Raw genomic sequence first — 18,060 nt, forward strand, 5'->3', positions numbered from 1 at the left:
AATGTAACATTTTTCATTAAAAAAGATCAAAAACATGTCTGTAAATTATTAGCAAGCTTTTTCTCACTCGAAATATTTAATTACTGAATAAATTTTATAATTTTTGAGTGCATTAAAAATAATTTGTAGTTCAAAATATTTTCAGTAAAAAAAGATTAATTTTTAAACCTGGTCTTTGGAGACAAAATTACGGGGGAAAATATTACTCGAGTGAATAACTAATCATGAAATTAATCATTTTTTTGAATGTCAGTAATTGACGGAAAATATTGAAAAATATAGTTTTTAAACTATAGTGATTTTCTTGCAATAACATGCTTATATAAGAGCCTTTTCCTACATTGATTTTATAAAATTTCAATATTTTGTGAAATATATCAGTAAAATTTCATTTTTTCAACTTTTGTAGTAAAAACCGTAATTTTAAATTAAACACGTTTAATTCTAATGATACATAAAAATCAGAAATATAACATTTAAAATAACAATTTATTAAGTGTTAATATTTTGCAAGGATTCAATAAAAATTTCAATCGAGTTTAAGTCTCCTCTCGCAAAAGTCAGAAATCAAACAGTTTAACTCTCTTACTCTCATTAAAACAAATATTGATCTTAGTTTACACATAATTAAATTAATTAAAAATGCAACCATTAATATGCAAAAGATTAATATTTCACTACATTCTAAATAAGAATATATTTTTGACAATGCTCCTTTATTCCGTTAGCAAGATGCTGAGAGATATTTTTTTATCAACCCAATAATAAATGATTCATTTAAAACAACTTTGAACCGATATTCGCACTATGAACAATAACAGTTTGTAGATCTGTAAAATTCTTAGTACTTCACGGATACATAATTCAATTGAAAAAACACAAAATATGAAACAAGTTCTGCATTCCATTAATTCTTTTTACATTTCAAAAACATCATTACATAAAACATCATTAATTATTTTTCTATTTTCTTCAACCAAAATAACGAAAATTATGAACGACATGTTCCATTTCTTTTAAAAAAGCAATAATTTTAAATTGTTTGCATTCGAAAAACAATTTTCAAACAAAGCTCAATTTCAAAAGACTGTTTTTTTCTTCTCTTTTTTTGTGCGCAGAAAAAATATATTTTAGCGAAATTTATTTATATATGTAATATAGAGAAAAATATCTTTAAAATTTTAAATAACTTAATTTTTTCGTGTATTTTGCTTTGTTGTGGAAAATATAATTTTGCGAAAAAGTTGCTTTACTTTTAGATATTAGACGTATATATATATTATTTCGTTCAAAATATTTTTTTTATTTTTTGTCAAAATTAGAAACTTTGAAGCAATAATATAAAAAGTCAAACGCTACGAATTTCAAAACATTTCTGTTTTAAAGTATAAACAAAAATATTTGCAGTTTTACTCAACATTTTTAAAAAGGTTATGCTTTCATGTAAAAGTAACTAAAATTACTTTAATTAGTTTACAAATACATGGCTTTTTCTTCTACACAAATGTTTGTACTACAAAGAACGAAATAAATAAGAAAATTATTGGAGTTGGAAAATCTGTAAAAAAGATAGAGTAAAGTTTTATATTCTCTGAAAGAACTAAATAAGACAACAAAAACAAGCGGATTTTAATAAAAATAATTCCAACTTTTTGGAAGAAATAATAAGAAAATACCTTGTTTATTAGTTAAGTATGAAAAACTATTCTAAACATTATGTATATGAGCAGAGAGATGGCAGAAAAGGCTCTTTCGACTATTAATCTTTTTTCTAAATAAAGAAAGAAGAAATTTTCTCTTTCCTAAGAGATCCTTGTTCCATTCCTCCCCTAAAAAGAGATTTTATTTGCACACCTACGTGATTTAGAGGGGTCGGGTAACCGAAGAATTCATTCTATTGTGAAAAGCCCTGCCTCGAAATAGTTGGCCAACCGAAACGGCAATTCTTAACGTTCATAAGAAATCGGTCGGGATATGTATATGAGGTAGATCTTTTCCTCCCTTTCTCTTCATGCATCATTAGTCGCATTCCCATTCCTTTATTAAACTTCATACCCTAAAGTAATGGATCAAACTTCTTCTTCCTGGCACAAACTCATTATCTGACAACACACAATATTGACTCCCTAACAACAACACACACACATGTTCTATTATTAAATTGCTCTTTAACCTTTACTAAAGGGGAAACCCACAATTAGGAAGTGAAAAATGAACAACTGAGATTACTTTTTGAGAATTCAATAAAAGCCTTTTTTTGAAACAGCTTTCTCTTTCGAAATTAAAATAATCGATAAATAAGGAAATGAGAGGGGATTTTATTTTTAAAAAACAAAGTTCAAGGTGACAATAATAGGATGCTGTGATGCCACAATAGGCATTACATATTTCCTAGCTTTTAAAATTTCTTTAATGTCTTAAACTTATATATTTTTTTAATCATTCTTAATCGAGTTGCAATTAAATTAAATAAATTAATAAATTTTTTACTAACATTTATAAAAAGTGAACGTAAAATATTTTATTCTTTTCTTATTGCTCAATGTAACGACAAACTTTTTATTTCAATGCTATTGTCGACTCATTAATTCACTAAATGGAAAACAAAAATCTATTTTATTCTTTATTTCTCACCACAAATATGTTTCAGTTTCATGCTTACACTAATTTCACAGTTTTGTTGGTGATTCGCGATCGCCAAAGTATTTTCAAACCTAATATTGATTATGGGGGGTTGGCTTTATTTTTGGCGATGTTATTTATCGATAAATTGCCAACCTAAGATCGCCTCCAAAGTTCCTAACTGCCAGTTGGGAACAACTCAATCACTTTTTAATTTGGCTTTTGATTAGGCTGGTCGTGTTAATATTATTATACAAAATTTATTATTTAACTTAGAAAGTATTATTATGGATAAAATATAATTTTTGCATCTCGAGCTCTACAAATACTACTGAGTAAAAGAATTATTATAATTATGATCCAGTTTTCATCTTAATCATAAAAGTACATAATTTTAATCTCAAATTTAAATAGTTTTGAACATATTGTTCATATTACGCCTATATATTTTATTCCGGCGTTGATTTTTAAATGTACGGCTATCAATATTCATTTAATTATATAACTAACCCAGAAGACGAGGGAACTCCTGGATCAAGTACTGAAACAAACTTTCGAAGACTTTTTGATTTAAATTACTTACATTTGCTTTGCATCGAGAGGAAAACCACGAAAACCTTTCATGGTTAACTAGACGGGAATGGAATTCTAACTTATGATCCGTCCACCACTAAGGATATTTTACGTCAGGACTTAGGTTAGTGAGAACTGGAAGGAGAATTCGTATCAGCAAGCCATTGTTGGAATTTGAGCCTGCATCACCTCCTTGGCAGGCGAGCGCTCTATAACCTGAGCCCCCACGGCTTAATGTGCATTTATAAGCATAGACGTTATTCTTACAAAATATTGAGAAAATATATGAATTTCATTGATGTGTTACAAAATTGGGACGGTAGCTATTTTATTTTTTAATACCTTATTTTAATTCAATTATATGTTAAAAGCTATAATGAGCATGGTTCATAAATAAGAAATGCTGCTGAGAAACCAATACAGTTTATCGAAAAATATCATTGAAATATTTTATGATGATCAAAGTCGGGAGAGGGATTAAAGTCGATATTTATCTAAATTTAGGTTTAATTGCCCCGGATATATTTTTAATAAATAGGATGCAACGTATATGGTTATAAAAAATATACGATTATTGTTAATAGGAATAAATAACGCCGATTTTTTTTAATGGCGGATTTCAATATTATTAGTAACAAGTAAAACACTATTAACATCATACAGATATCCATAATTTATTTACATTGAAAAATTACATAAAAAGTACAAAATTATTAATTTCTTGAACAGAAATTATGTTTTAATGTGAATTAACTCAAGATAAAGATGCCGATTTTTGGACTTTATAAAAAATTTATTGAACAACCAAAAGCTGAATATTTACATACTAATGCATGTTGTTGGATGAAGAACCCGGCACAAAGACAACAGCCTCCCTCTAAGAACATATACATTATTTATTATTAACGTTTTTAATAATAATATGCAATATTGCTATTAACATATATATATTTTAATTTTCGATAAAAAAAAAATAACTACGAATCTTTTAAATATGCACAAATACCTATAAAGCAGTTACACATTTTCTAAGTGATCCACTTTAGTTTTAAGCCTTTGCAAACCTATGAACGATTCACGAAAGTTTTCTGTTCTATGGGCCACTATTCAACTACTGATATTTTACTCCATTCCCTGCACAAGGATTTATTTAAGACAAAAACAAAAAGGGAAAAATGGAAAATTAGATTTGTATTTTTCTTGAGTGCTCAGGAGCAGGATCATGGACAACTCAAACAACTTTTTCGCAAATGTTCGGATGTGTGCTTAGATCAATACGTAACTTAAAACATTTTATACTTCGGATGTGTGCCTAGATCAATACGCAACTTAAAACATTTTATACTTCGGATGTGTGCTTAGATCAATACGCAACTTAAAACATTTTATACTTCGGATGTGTGCTTGGATCAATACGTATCTTAAAACATTTTATACTTCGGATGTGTGCTTAGATCAATACGTAACTTGAAACATTTTATACTTCGGATGTGTGCTTAGATCAATACGTTACTTAAAACATTTTATACTTCGGATGTGTGCTTAGATCAATACGTATCTTAAAACATTTTATAACTTTGGTGATGAATAAAAAAAAAATGTTAGTTTTACGCTTCGTTTAAATTATTCCTTGTCACTCTGTGTTGCGTTAATAATAGCAAAAAGTTAAATGCAATATATGTGTTATTGAACGTTTATTATTTTCTTTTTTTTCGCACCGAAAAATATGTTTCAAAATGCGCAAGAATCGTGGATCTATTCTTAACATGAAAATGAAACTATTTGGATTTAAGGGATATCCAAATTATTCTTTGATCACATTTAAAAGCACGTTTAAGGACAAATATACTTAACCAGATAACACAGAAATCATTCTCAATGTAATCAATAGTAAAACTATGTTGAACAATATGTTTTAATATTAATAAGAGCAATATGTATCATATTAATAATAGCAAAAATTAAATGCAATATACACTGGTTATCATAAATTAAGGAAAATTCACAAAAATCGCGATAACTCAAGAAATTACACATGGAATTTTATGAAACTTACCCACAATATACAACACATAGTAAGGTATTAAACAACATAAAAAGAAATTATCAGACATTAATAGTAGTATAGAAATTAGCACATGTATAAAATAAACAAATTGGAAGTATCGGTTTGCAATAGAAAAAGTACCTTTAATATGGAATATGATTGCCTCTAGAAGCAATACAGCACAAACAGCGATGTGTGATGCTTTCAATTATGCGGTCTATCAGTTCAATAGGAAGTGAGAGCCATTGCTCTTGTAAAGCAGTTGCAAGCGTGGCAAGGGTCTGAGGGGGCGGATTGATGGCAGATACACGCCTCCCTAGAGCATCCCAAACGTGCTCGATAGGATTCAAGTCCGGGGATCGAGCTGGCCACTCCATGCGAGTAATTGTTTCCTGTTGAAGATAATCATCAACAATGCGAGCTCTGTGTGGTCTTGCATTATCGTCCTGTAACAGGAAGCAATCACCAATTGCCCCGGCATATGGGCGCACATAAGCATCAAGGATGTTGTCTCGATAAACCTGAGCATTCACGGTTCCCCTTGGAAAGACATGGAGGTATGTGCGCCCTCCTAAGGATATGCCTCCCCAAACACAGACACTGCCTCTTCCGTATGCATCTCTTTCACGGATGTTTGATGGATGATAACGGGTCCCAGGTTCTCTCCATATCAAATAACGTCTACTGTCACTTTCTAGACTAAACCTGGACTCATCCGTAAAGAGAACAGGCCTCCATTGATCTGACGTCCAGTGGACATGTTGTCGGGCCCACTGCAAACGGTCTCTCCTATGGCGTGATGTGAGCGGCACGCAAATGGCTGGTCGTCTCGCATACAGACCACCTTCGTGGAGCCTTCTGCGCACAGTTGACGTTGACACCAACCTTCCGGTGGCTGCAGCAAGAGAGGATCTAAGATGTGTCGGAGTAGCGGTTCTATTCCTGCGTGCACTTAATGTCAAATATCGGTCATCGGCACTGGTCGTAACAGTTGGCCGTCCTTGACTGAACCTCCTAGATGCCGAATCTGTGGTTTGAAATTGCCTCCAAAGTCTATGAACCACAGATGGACTCACATTTAGCCATCTGGCCACTTCTGATTGACTCTGCCCTGCCTCTAGTCTCCCGATGGCTCTCCATCGTAGTTCTTCAGGCAAATGATGCCTAGAGGTCATTATTACGAATTGGCTATCTCAGATTTTCAATGTCGCAATCACAGTAAAATTTGTGTGCTTTCTCTCAAACTTGGACTTTTATGCTCCAGGCAGATGACGTAAGCCGAGTGCAGCGCCACTAATTTGCATATTGCAATTTTACTCAGCTACTCTTAGTGGACAACATATGCAAATTTTGCACGGTTTGGCTTACTTTTGAAAGAGTTATCGCTATTTTTGTGATTTTTCCTTAATTTATGATAACCAGTGTATGAGCGATTTAACGTTTTTTTTTTCCTCATCGAAAAATGTGTTTCAAAATGAGCAAGAATCTTGGATCCATATTTAGCGTGAAAATGTTTGAAAATTGGGCAGAAAATGAAACTATGTGGATTTAAAGGATATCCGAATTATTCTTTAATTATATTTAAAATCACGTTTAAGGGCAAGTATACTTTACCAGATAACACAGAAATCATTCTCAATGTAATCAATGGTAAGCCTAAGTTGTACATTATGCTTTCAAAACATGTGATCAAACCAGTCAGTATCATATGTAGGTGCAAGATCAAACGGATATTGAATCGAAGTAAAAAACCAATGTTTAGAACCAATGTTTAGATGTTAAGAAATCTAAACATTCTAACAATGTTAAAAAACCAATAACTAAGAAATCTAAACAATGTTAAAAAGCCAATGTTTAGATGTTAAACCGAACGAAAGTTCGGTTTAATAAATTTTGAAACTTGAACAGGATATTAATCATATAATGATTTTAGCATGTTGAGAACAACTATAGTACTTCAAAATACTAAATTTATAGTTTTTCTTTTATTTTTGAGTATTTTCTAGTGTGACTTTCTAACATGATAAGTGTTCAAGAATTCATAGCGTATATAGAAATTAGCGTTTCACCCATTTGTGTTATAAAAGTATAACATAATATACAGTCCCTAGACAAATTATTAGACGAACTATGAGATTTTATGTATTTTATCAGGTTATTCTATACAGCTTTATTGTTTTAACGCGACTGAAACCTGTTTGCACTTGTTTACGTTCGTGTAGCAATTGGTTAAAATAAACGATATATAATATGAATTCGACGATTGGATAAATTACACGATATATTATGTAAATATAGAATATTTATTATATCGGATAATATATTAGTATATTATAATAATTAGACCAAATTATTAGACGCGCTGTAATGTTTTAATAATTGCATGTTTTGCACGAGTTTATACGCGATACTTTTATATTTAAACATATATGTAATGCCTTTTTATTCGGGAGATTTATTATATACTTCCTATTTGTATTTATTTTTAAAGTATTGCATTATAACGTTAACCAATTGATACGCGAACGTAAACATGTTCAAACCGGTTTCAGCGGCATAAAAACAATAAAGCTGTATAATATCACCAGGTAATTAAAATTTTAAATAAAATTTTATAGTTCGTCTAATAATTTGGCTGGGACTGTACAGATGTGAATTTGTCATATATTCCTTCGAAATTTTGGTGCTATTTGTGAAAATGAAGAAAGGTGAAAGGTTTACTGATTACGAAAGAGGACAGATTGAAACCTTTTTTTCAACAAGAATAAGTAGCCCTACTTGTGCAATAAAGATAAGAAGATGAAAGGTAGAAGTCATCAATTTTTTTTAAAATTGAAAGACAATTATGCTAAAAAGAATATTGAGGAAAGACGCTATGGCTTCGCGTGATAAAAGAAGTTTACATCCATTGGGAAATACTAAACCAGAAAACCTATTCCAATAATGCGTTCAAATGTTTGTCCAAAAAAAAAAAAAAAAAAGAAAGAAAGAAAATTCTGTATAACACAATTAAAGTCCCTTTCTAAATTATTAGACTTTCTAAATTATTAGAATTCTAATTATTATTATTATGTAAAATCTTAATTATCGGATGATACTATAAAGCTTTGTTGTTTTTACACGGATGAAACAGGTATACACTTGTTTACATCCATAAATCAATTATGTAAAACATAAATACAAGTACGTTAAAAATAAATACAAATACGTTAAAAATACGTATACGTTAATACGATAAAAATAAATAAAAATAGGAAGTATATAAAAATCTTCTGAATAAAAACCCATTACACGTATTTTTAAATATATATGTATTGCACATAAACTCGCGCAAAACGTGTAATTATTAAAAAAAAAAGAAAATAAAAAAACTGCAGTGCGCCTAATAATTTTGTCTAATTATTATAATATACTAATATAATACCTGATATGAAATTTTTTCCATATTCATATAACATATCGTCTAATTTAACTAATCGATGAATTTATATTATATATCGTTTAATTTAACGAATTGATACATGAAAGTAAACAAGTGCAAATCGGTTTCAGTCGCTTAAAAACAACAAAGCTGTATAATATCATCTGATAATTAAGTTTTTACATAGAATCTTATAATGCGTCTAATAATTTGCCCATGGACTGTAGAAGGCCGGGAAGATTCATGTATGTAGCCGGTTCAACCTCGATTGTTTTAGAGGGACAAAGTAAGGCAATTAAACCAGAGTCAGGTAGTCATGACCGGGGATAAGAAATGGATAAAAATAATTTTTTATGATGAAAAAAAAAAGTTGAATTTGGATGGATCAGATGGATGGAAGTATTATTAGCATAATTTAAAAAAAAAAAAAGTATTCCGTAGGTGCCTATTAGGTGGAGGTTTCATATTCACCTGGGGATGTTTTGCTTCAAATGGCGTAGGTTCAATTACGTTCGTTTCGTGCAAAATGAACATAACAGTTTATCAAAATATCATAGAGCCGTCTGAGCAACTTTAATATTTAAATATACAATACTAAACGGACAATATAATTATTTATTCATTTATTTCCAATTTAACACTAGATTTCGCAAAGAAGTCATTTTGACTTCTTTAACTGCTTTTTTATTTGCAAAAAATATACAAATAATAATGCATAAATCGTTTTTTTTCCAAGTGAAGTAAATTTTTTTTTATTGTTAATATTTATTAATAACTTGTTATATAACTGTAAATAATATAAAAATATTCAAAATTAATTAAACAAAATTCTTTACACATTAGTTATTCTTTCACAATGTAGTTATTTTGACTGCTTTTGGGCAATATAGGTATATATACTAAGTTTCAGCCTTTCCAGTGTTAAATGAAAGCTGTAACTTGATTTTGATTATTATACTCCTTTTAATACCAATGAAAATTTAAGAAAGAGATTAGATTTAAATTTTTGTTTAATTCTAGAAGAATTTTGTTCATCGAAATACGGAGACATAAATAATTAAATAGTGTGATAAAATGAAAGAGAAAATAGTTTCTTGAAAAGCATCTACCGACAATATAGATTGCCATTTTTAGGGCGTCGAAACAATTTCTTCTTGACCATTTGTCACCCTATTGAAGCAGCCCCCATATTACACTGTGTTCACTGAATTAAGCAATACGCTTCCGAGATTTTGGACCCAAGAGGAGCGGTCACTCTGCTCACATGACGAATGACCCCTCTTTCCAGCTTCTTTCAATATAGCGCAACATTAGTTATTGTCAAAGATTGTTTCGGCTTAAGAAATGGATGACCGGATGTTTGTGGTTGAAAGGTGACATTTCAATAAAAGGTATTCCATTTCACTCTCACTGCAATCAACTTCATAATTATTAATATCTACACAAGTTTGTTTTAAGAACAAAAATATGCTTCTAATTCTCCTACAATACCTCTCACCTCTTTTCGTGGAAGTCTATACATTTTATTTATTTATTATTTTTTTTTAAGAGAAGCTTTACTCGCTTATTTTCTGATAAAGTAAGTTTTTAAGAAAAAGTGTATGGATACTAGGATGATTAATGCATAAATTAATAGCAATAGATTAAAAGGGAATATTAATATTTAGTAAAGATAAATTAGTCTTAAGAAAATCCCTTCGTAAGGAAAATATAATAGTTTGAGAGCTTCAAACTCTCCTTCAATACCTCCGAATTCTTTACAGGCTAAAGTACGCGGGTTTTGCTTCCTGTGTGACGCTTTAATTGTTTATTTTCAGTAAATGTCCTTAAGAAAATCCCTTCTTAAGGAAAATATAATTGCTTAAGAGCTTCAATACCTCCGAATTCTTCACAGGCTAAGGTACGCGAATTTTGCTTCCTGTGTGACGCTTTAATTGTTTATTTTCGGTAAATGTCCTTAAGAAAATCTCTTCTTAAGGAAAATATAATAGTTTGAGAGTCTCAAATTCCCCTACAATACCTCCGAATTATTTATAAGCTTAAGTACGTGGATTTTGTTTCCTATGTGACGCTTTAATTGCTTATTTTCAGCAAATGTCCTTAAGAAAATCTCTTCTTAAGGAAAATAAAACAGTTTGAGAGTCTCAAATTCCCCTACAATACCTCCGAATTATTTAAAAGCTTAAGTACTTGGATTTTGTTTCCTATGTGACGCTTTAATTGTTTATTTTCAGTAAATGTCCTTAAGAAAAGATTTTCTTAAGGAAAATATAATAGTTTCAGAATCTCAAATTCTCCTACAATACCTTCGAATTCTTTACATGCTTTAGTACGCAGATTTTGTTTTCTGGGTGATGCTTTAATTGCTTATTTTCAGAAAATGTGCTTATTTAAGAAAAATTCATGGTTGCAACGATGGTTAATATTTTAAATTAATAATAATCGATTGAAAAGAGTTGTTTGAAATACAGAGCAGTAAAGNTATGTGACGCTTTAATTGTTTATTTTCAGTAAATGTCCTTAAGAAAATCTCTTCTAAAGGAAAATATAATAGTTTGAGAGTCTCAAATTCCCCTACAATACCTCCGAATTATTTAAAAGCTTAAGTACTTGGATTTTGTTTCCTATGTGACGCTTTAATTGTTTATTTTCAGTAAATGTCCTTAAGAAAATCTCTTCTAAAGGAAAATATAATAGTTTGAGAGTCTCAAATTCCCCTACAATACCTCCGAATTATTTAAAAGCTTAAGTACTTGGATTTTGTTTCCTATGTGACGCTTTAATTGTTTATTTTCAGTAAATGTCCTTAAGAAAATCTCTTCTAAAGGAAAATATAATAGTTTGAGAGTCTCAAATTCCCCTACAATACCTCCGAATTATTTATAAGCTTAAGTACTTGGATTTTGTTTCCTATGTGACGCTTTAATTGTGTATTTTCAGTAAATGTCCTTAAGAAAAGATTTTCTTAAGGAAAATATAATAGTTTGAGAATCTCAAATTCTCCTACAATACCTTCGAATTCTTTACATGCTTAAGTACGCAGATTTTGTTTTCTGGGTGCTGCTTTAATTGCTTATTTTCAGAAAAACTCCCAAATTCCAACGACTAATATTTGGTTTAATTTTATCAGTTTAAAAAAAAAAATTGTATGCCTTTACGAAATGATTCTCTACGTGAAATGCAATTGAATTAACCTTCTCTTTAGAATTTTTTTTTAATTAAAATGAAAAATCTTTGAAAAGAAAATTAAGACGTCCGATTCAAGCAACTTTTTGGAAATTTTTACGGCATATCTTATCATTTCAGCATAAACAATCTTATTTCTTTGACAAAATATCAAAACAAAATCGCTATAAAAATGTTCTGCAATTTTTAAAAAATGCTAAAAATTAAAATTCATGATTTTTTTAAGCCATTTTTTAAAATAACTGAAAAAACAATTAAGTTTAACTATTTAAATGTTTTTTTAAAAAATGCCTCTCTAAGTATATTTTTTTCGAAGCTACATATTTCTCCGTAAAAATTTAGCAAATTACTTGTAATTATTTAGAGCTTGAGCTTCAGGAGGTTAATTGAAAATCAAGAAAAAGCAGTAATATTCAGTAAATATTTAAATCATATAATTATTATTCTTATGAAAAGTGAAAAAAAAATTGTTTTCTTAATTTTAAACTATTTTAGGAGTGACACCGTTAGTTAAGTCAAGTATATTTTCTTTACTTTCAGATAACATAATAACATTCAGATAAAAAAAACTCAATATTTAATGGGTTTTTGAGTTTGATACATTTTTTCTTTCAGATAAAATAGTCCTATATATTTAGATGATCTGCACTGTTAGAATTTTCATTTTAAAATTGTGGTAAAATAACCGACAGCAGTCTGTCCATCCAATTAACCGTAAAGTTGACGGTCAAGAGCAGTTTTTACCTTTACGGTTTTTTAACCCTTTACAACTAGCATGGTTTCAAAACCATTGAAATGTTGTTTACTAGACATTACAGGTATAGTTCAGCAGCTTTATGGTGCTGCCATCTATGCGAGAATAAGATGAGTGTATCTTATTCTAATTGCCCAGGGTCACAAATTGGAGATTGCCGGACACTAGAAACTTCTCATGTGTTGAGGGAAATGGAGGAAATATTGTGGTGTCAATGCTTGAACTCCTGCTCCGTTTGTCATGAGATTGACAGATTACCCCTCTCGACTATAATATATACCCATTTGCCAGGTACAAAGTGGCTTCATTAAGTGGGCCTAGTTGCTGTGATGAAATTTTGGTTGTTTAACCGTATTAGGTGAAAGTAGTTGATAAACGATTTTCTTCAACTTTAGCAATTTGAATACCATCTTATTTATGGTTATGTGACTGTTTTATTTCAATACGATAAAATAACAATTAAATAAATTGTCATTTAACCCTTTTTTCCAAGAAATTTCAAACAGTGTTATGGTAAGCTCTAAAGAGAAATTTTTCTATTTCTAGGAGGATGTCCTCAAAACGGAAAAGTCCACCAACTAAATTGCCAGCGGATGGACTACAGAACGAAGATCTTCAATCTGAAATTGAAGATATATTTAGAGCAGATCTAGAAGATGAACAGAATGCAGAATCCAAAGAACTATTAAATAATAATAATACTTTTGACTCTTTTAAAGTGCGACACAGAAGAGCATCTCTTGACCAAGATTCTTGTGACAGTCTAGCTAGTGACGGAATGATTCTTACATCCTCTAGGAAACATAGGTTATTGTTAAGTGTTTCTTCTACTAGATCTGAAACTACAACAGACTCCGATTCAGAATCTTGTCTTAATAATAGTTTTGCCTGCGATTTTTTGCAAAAACCTCCTCTTTTAGAAAATAACGGTCCTCACAACAGTCAAATACATTACCCATCACAGCAGGAGATTATTTTCTCTCCTGATCAAGGTAAAAGGACTATGGATGATGTACTAAGAAGACTTACAACATCTTCTTCTGGTGAAAATGAATATTTTAACACGAGTCCTTCTATCAGGTTAGTACTCCTTTTTTGTTTTGCATTTATTACTAGGCAAACTGCATCAACATTCGATTTATTTATATGGATCCAAACATTTATGTCCTATACTTGCATCGCAATTTGAATTGACACACATATGAGTTATTTATAAGAAAATTCGCTTTCAATACTTGCACCTCAATTTGAATTGATACACACATGAGTTATTTATAAGAGAATTCGCTTTCTATACTTGCATCGCAATTTGAATTGATTTACAAATGAGTCATTTATAAGAGAATTATACTTGCACCTCAAACTGAATCGATTCACATATGATTTATTTAAAAGATAATTTACTTCCCATACATTCACAATTTATTATTTGGTCTTAATTTAAACTTACATATGAGTTATTAATAACACAATATATATCCATATTCACAGCTTATTATCTGACCACAAATTGAATTGATTGTGGTAAGCAGGCTCGCAGCATATAAATTCAGAGCACACGTTGAGTTAGTAAAATTGTCTTTTTACTAGCTCAGTTTACAAGAGTTAGTAAAAATTTAGAAATAGTTAGTAAAAACTAATCTTGTAAAACTAGTTAAAACTTAGTTTTACAAGATTTAAATACAAAGAATGCACAAGAAGCTTTCTGTGTGTATTCAAAGGGATCAAAAATGGTTTTTCACTTTCTGGTCTGGAAGAAATAAATTAGCAAATACAAACTAAAAGATTATTCATTTGGTATAATATCCAGTTGGTATAATATCCGTTTGGCATAATATCTATTTGGTATAATATCAATTTGGTATAATATTCGTTTGGTATAATATTTATTTGGTATAATATCCCTTTGGTATAAACATACTTGTTCAACCAATTTTTCCTTACAGGTGTTTTTAAAACCACCTTTTGTGGCCATACAATAATGGGTTAACTCTTCTTGTCTATATTGTATTTAAAATCGTCAATGAACTGAAAATTGTGTTCGGAAATAAAATGATTGATTTCTCTTAGGATACCACCTGCAATTAATGAAGCGCCATTAAGTATGATGGAAAGCGATTGCTTACGTTTAGCCTTATCAGGAGACAATATCAAAGAAAAAGAACGTTGCCTTACTGACATGATCAATCAGCTACAACATCTTAAAGAACAGCTTGTCACCCAACAACAGGTACTTTTTCCTACTATTTTATGTTCAGACAAAAAACAGTGAAACGATTGCTTTTGAAATGAAAAAAGTATTTGTTATTGAGTGCTTGAAATTACAGAAATTTAGACATTGATTTTAATCACTTTCAAAGAAAAAAAAATCTCGGCTGTTCAGATATTAAGTATCCACTTAAAGGGGAGAGGGGTTGTGATTGGCTTATTTTTGATGATAAGGGGGGAGGGGCATGAACAAAACGCTATTTATTTTATTTTGTAACTGTCATTGAACAGCCGGCCCAATTTTCGAGTTTACAACTAATAATGTTCAACTCCATAGCCTTGCAATTTTGAACCCAATCCAGAAGACGCGGGAACTCCTGGATCAACTATTGGGAGAAATTTGCTTTCGTAGAGGACTTTTTGATGATACTAACCCACATTTGCGTTACATGGAGAGGAGAACCACAACAACTTCCCATGGTTAGCCTGACGGCAAGGGGACTCTAACCCATGATCCGTCTACCACTGAGGATATTTCACGTCAGCACTGTGGTCGGTGCACGCCGGATGCAGAATTCATATCGACCAGCCATCGCTGATATTCGAACCAGGTCACCTCATTGGAAGGTGAACGCTCTATCCCCTGAGCCATTGCGGCTCAGGGCATGAATAAAACACTTCAAAAAAATTTGAAATAAAAGATAAGTTTGGGAAAAGAAGTTTCAAAATTTAATAAAATAAATTAAAAGTGTGCATTTTGTTTTATGCTAAGTTATATCTTTCAATTTAATTAAATTTTAAAATTGGATTAAAGCAAAAAAAGAGCGTTGCGAATTTCTTACGTAAACATGGTAGAAATTTGTAACTTTTTCTGACAATGAGGGAGGATAAGCCTGAAATTGCCAAAAAGCATGCGTACGTAATATTTGAGCTGCCAAATCGACAAATTAGCAATTATTAAATTAAGTTCAGTAGTTTTTCTTTTTAAACATTTAAAATATTTGTCGATTTCTAGTCACATTATTTTTTTTCCACCGATATAGCAGTAACTGAGCGAAATGCTTGATAAGTTTTGCCTTCATCTGTATTACGGTTGAATCAGGTTTACTCCGAATCCAAAGCTTCGGAAAACAGAACGATTCTTAGTATAAAAAGTTTTTAATAGGACCAAAAATGTTTAAATGCAAATGAGATTGATAAGAAATTTAGGTTGGCGATAATATCTGGTTTAGTGCAAAACGGTCGACGAGATAATCCCTAAGTACGAATATGGTCGACGGGATGATCCCAAAGTACGAAAACGGTCGACGGGATGATCCCAAAGTACGAAAACGGTCGATGGGATAATCTCAAAGCACCGAAATTCAATGAGCAAAGAAAGTAAGCTGTCACTTAAATTGTATTTAAACAATTGAAAAAGAAGGAATCGAACAATATGCATTATAATTGTTAGTCATGAGGAAAAGCATGCATGAGGTGTCTTCCTTTTTAATGAATCAAAAGGAGGTAAATTTTTTCTACCTCAGAGAAAGGAGGTCCTGTGAAAGGATTGGGCATGCGCCTCCTGCATTGTTCCGCCCAAAGCATTGTTACCTTAGATCATCTTGAAGTATTTTTCTTCAACCAATCCCCTTCTTTTCTTCTCTGCCTGCCCCCAATAATACCATTGGATGATTACAATTGTTCTTCCTCTTCTTTACTTTCTGAAGAATGGTTGCATTGATTGGACTTCTTCATCATTTCGTGGGAGATTCTATAACTTGCTTATCCAAAGAATAGAAAGAAAAAAAAAGCGTAGAGGTAAGTTATTGTAAAAAAAAAAAAAAAACTAGAAACAGTTAAGAATATTTTTATTCAGTGGTGGTATTCAGTAGTTTATTCAGTGGTTTATTCAGTAGTTCCACTACAAGTAACGAAACTACTGTATTCGCTACTTTTTTTCGTAGTTTGTAGTGTAGCGCGCTACTTTTTTTTAAAGACTAAACGTACCATAACCGGTCAAATAACCATTTAAGAGCTCTTGGATCGAAAATGAGCTTATCATCTTATCGTTTTTGCACATCTGACTTCATGAACTTTTCTAAGAATTATATACAGTTAATAATCTATTATTATGATTTTTTTTTGTATTTTGTGTATTTCGAATAACACTTGTCGTAAACCTATTTCTACAAATACCGATCATCTGACCGGGAGAACAATATATTGCTTTATAAGGTTATCGGATCAGAAATTACGCCGACAGGAAAGCGTGGGGGTCAGGGAAATGTCCTTGCATCAGAAAGGTCCCGGGCTCGAATCCCGGGCAAGGCATGGATGTTTCTTTCTCTCTCTGTGTGTTCTATGTCTTTTCTCCTGCGTGTGTGAATGTGACCCGCCCTATAAACGGGTTGTGGTTGAGCGAATGGCGTGGCAGAAGTCGAATTCCTGGCCATATGCGTATGCAACGTATTGCATTCGATTTCTGCAAAGACTGTTGCGTAGTTAGTTCAATCAGAATAACTGTGAGTTCAAATTTCAAGAAAGTACCTAAAATTTTAGATTCGTATTTTTGCGTAAGAAAAAGTGACAAAAACTAAATGTTTCGGTAAGTTGCTTGTATTTTATTTTGATGGCTTTACTTCATTTTTAACTAACTGTTAGTTTTTACCCCGAAAATTGTCGAAACAGTCAAAAGAGCGCAAGTTATTAGAAGAAATAATATTAATTATAAGAATAATTATAAGAATTATAATCCTTATATCTTCTTATAATTATAAGAATTATGGAAATAATAATAATTCGAAGCAATACGTTTACGGAAAATGTACACTGGAAACACATATGTAAAAAATGCGATGAGCAATGAATTAAAAATTCTTATTCCTTGTGTTTGTAATACGCAAAAATTGGCAATATACAATTTTGTTTAATTATAATAAAAAAACTTTTCAGTTTATTTCCTTCCTAACATCCATGTTTCATACATTCAATCAAGAAGTCGACCGGCTATGGTAGGAATAGGTATTTATGAGTTGTGTTAGTATGTGAGTGTTAAAAAAATCGTGTAGCGATACAAAAAAAAATTAAATAAATAAATCAAAAACTCAATAAATAAAAAAATAAAAAATTAAAAAAGCAGTAGTTAGTAGTGATCCTGTCAATTACTTTTAACTTTATTTAAAAATAATAAGAATGCTCTACTAACTCAAGTAATTTTCCGAATTTGATGGGTACAAATGGATCCTTCAATGGATGCAATGAAAATGA

The 18,060-nt window shown here is 30.9% G+C and overlaps 1 protein-coding gene across 1 annotated transcript in view; it reads left to right on the forward strand.

Annotated features, from left to right (window-relative positions):
• LOC107455833 (transcription factor egl-13-like) overlaps positions 1-18,060 on the forward strand; it is a 189,870-nt gene that overhangs the window by 80,317 nt on the left and 91,493 nt on the right. The window contains exons 2-3 of the mRNA XM_043044639.2: positions 13,150-13,683; positions 14,674-14,833. Coding sequence (XP_042900573.2) covers positions 13,150-13,683; positions 14,674-14,833 — 694 coding nt within the window. The remainder of the gene's footprint in view (positions 1-13,149; positions 13,684-14,673; positions 14,834-18,060) is intronic.

Source organism: Parasteatoda tepidariorum, chromosome X1 (assembly GCF_043381705.1).
Source record: "Parasteatoda tepidariorum isolate YZ-2023 chromosome X1, CAS_Ptep_4.0, whole genome shotgun sequence".
NCBI lineage: Eukaryota > Metazoa > Arthropoda > Arachnida > Araneae > Theridiidae > Parasteatoda > Parasteatoda tepidariorum.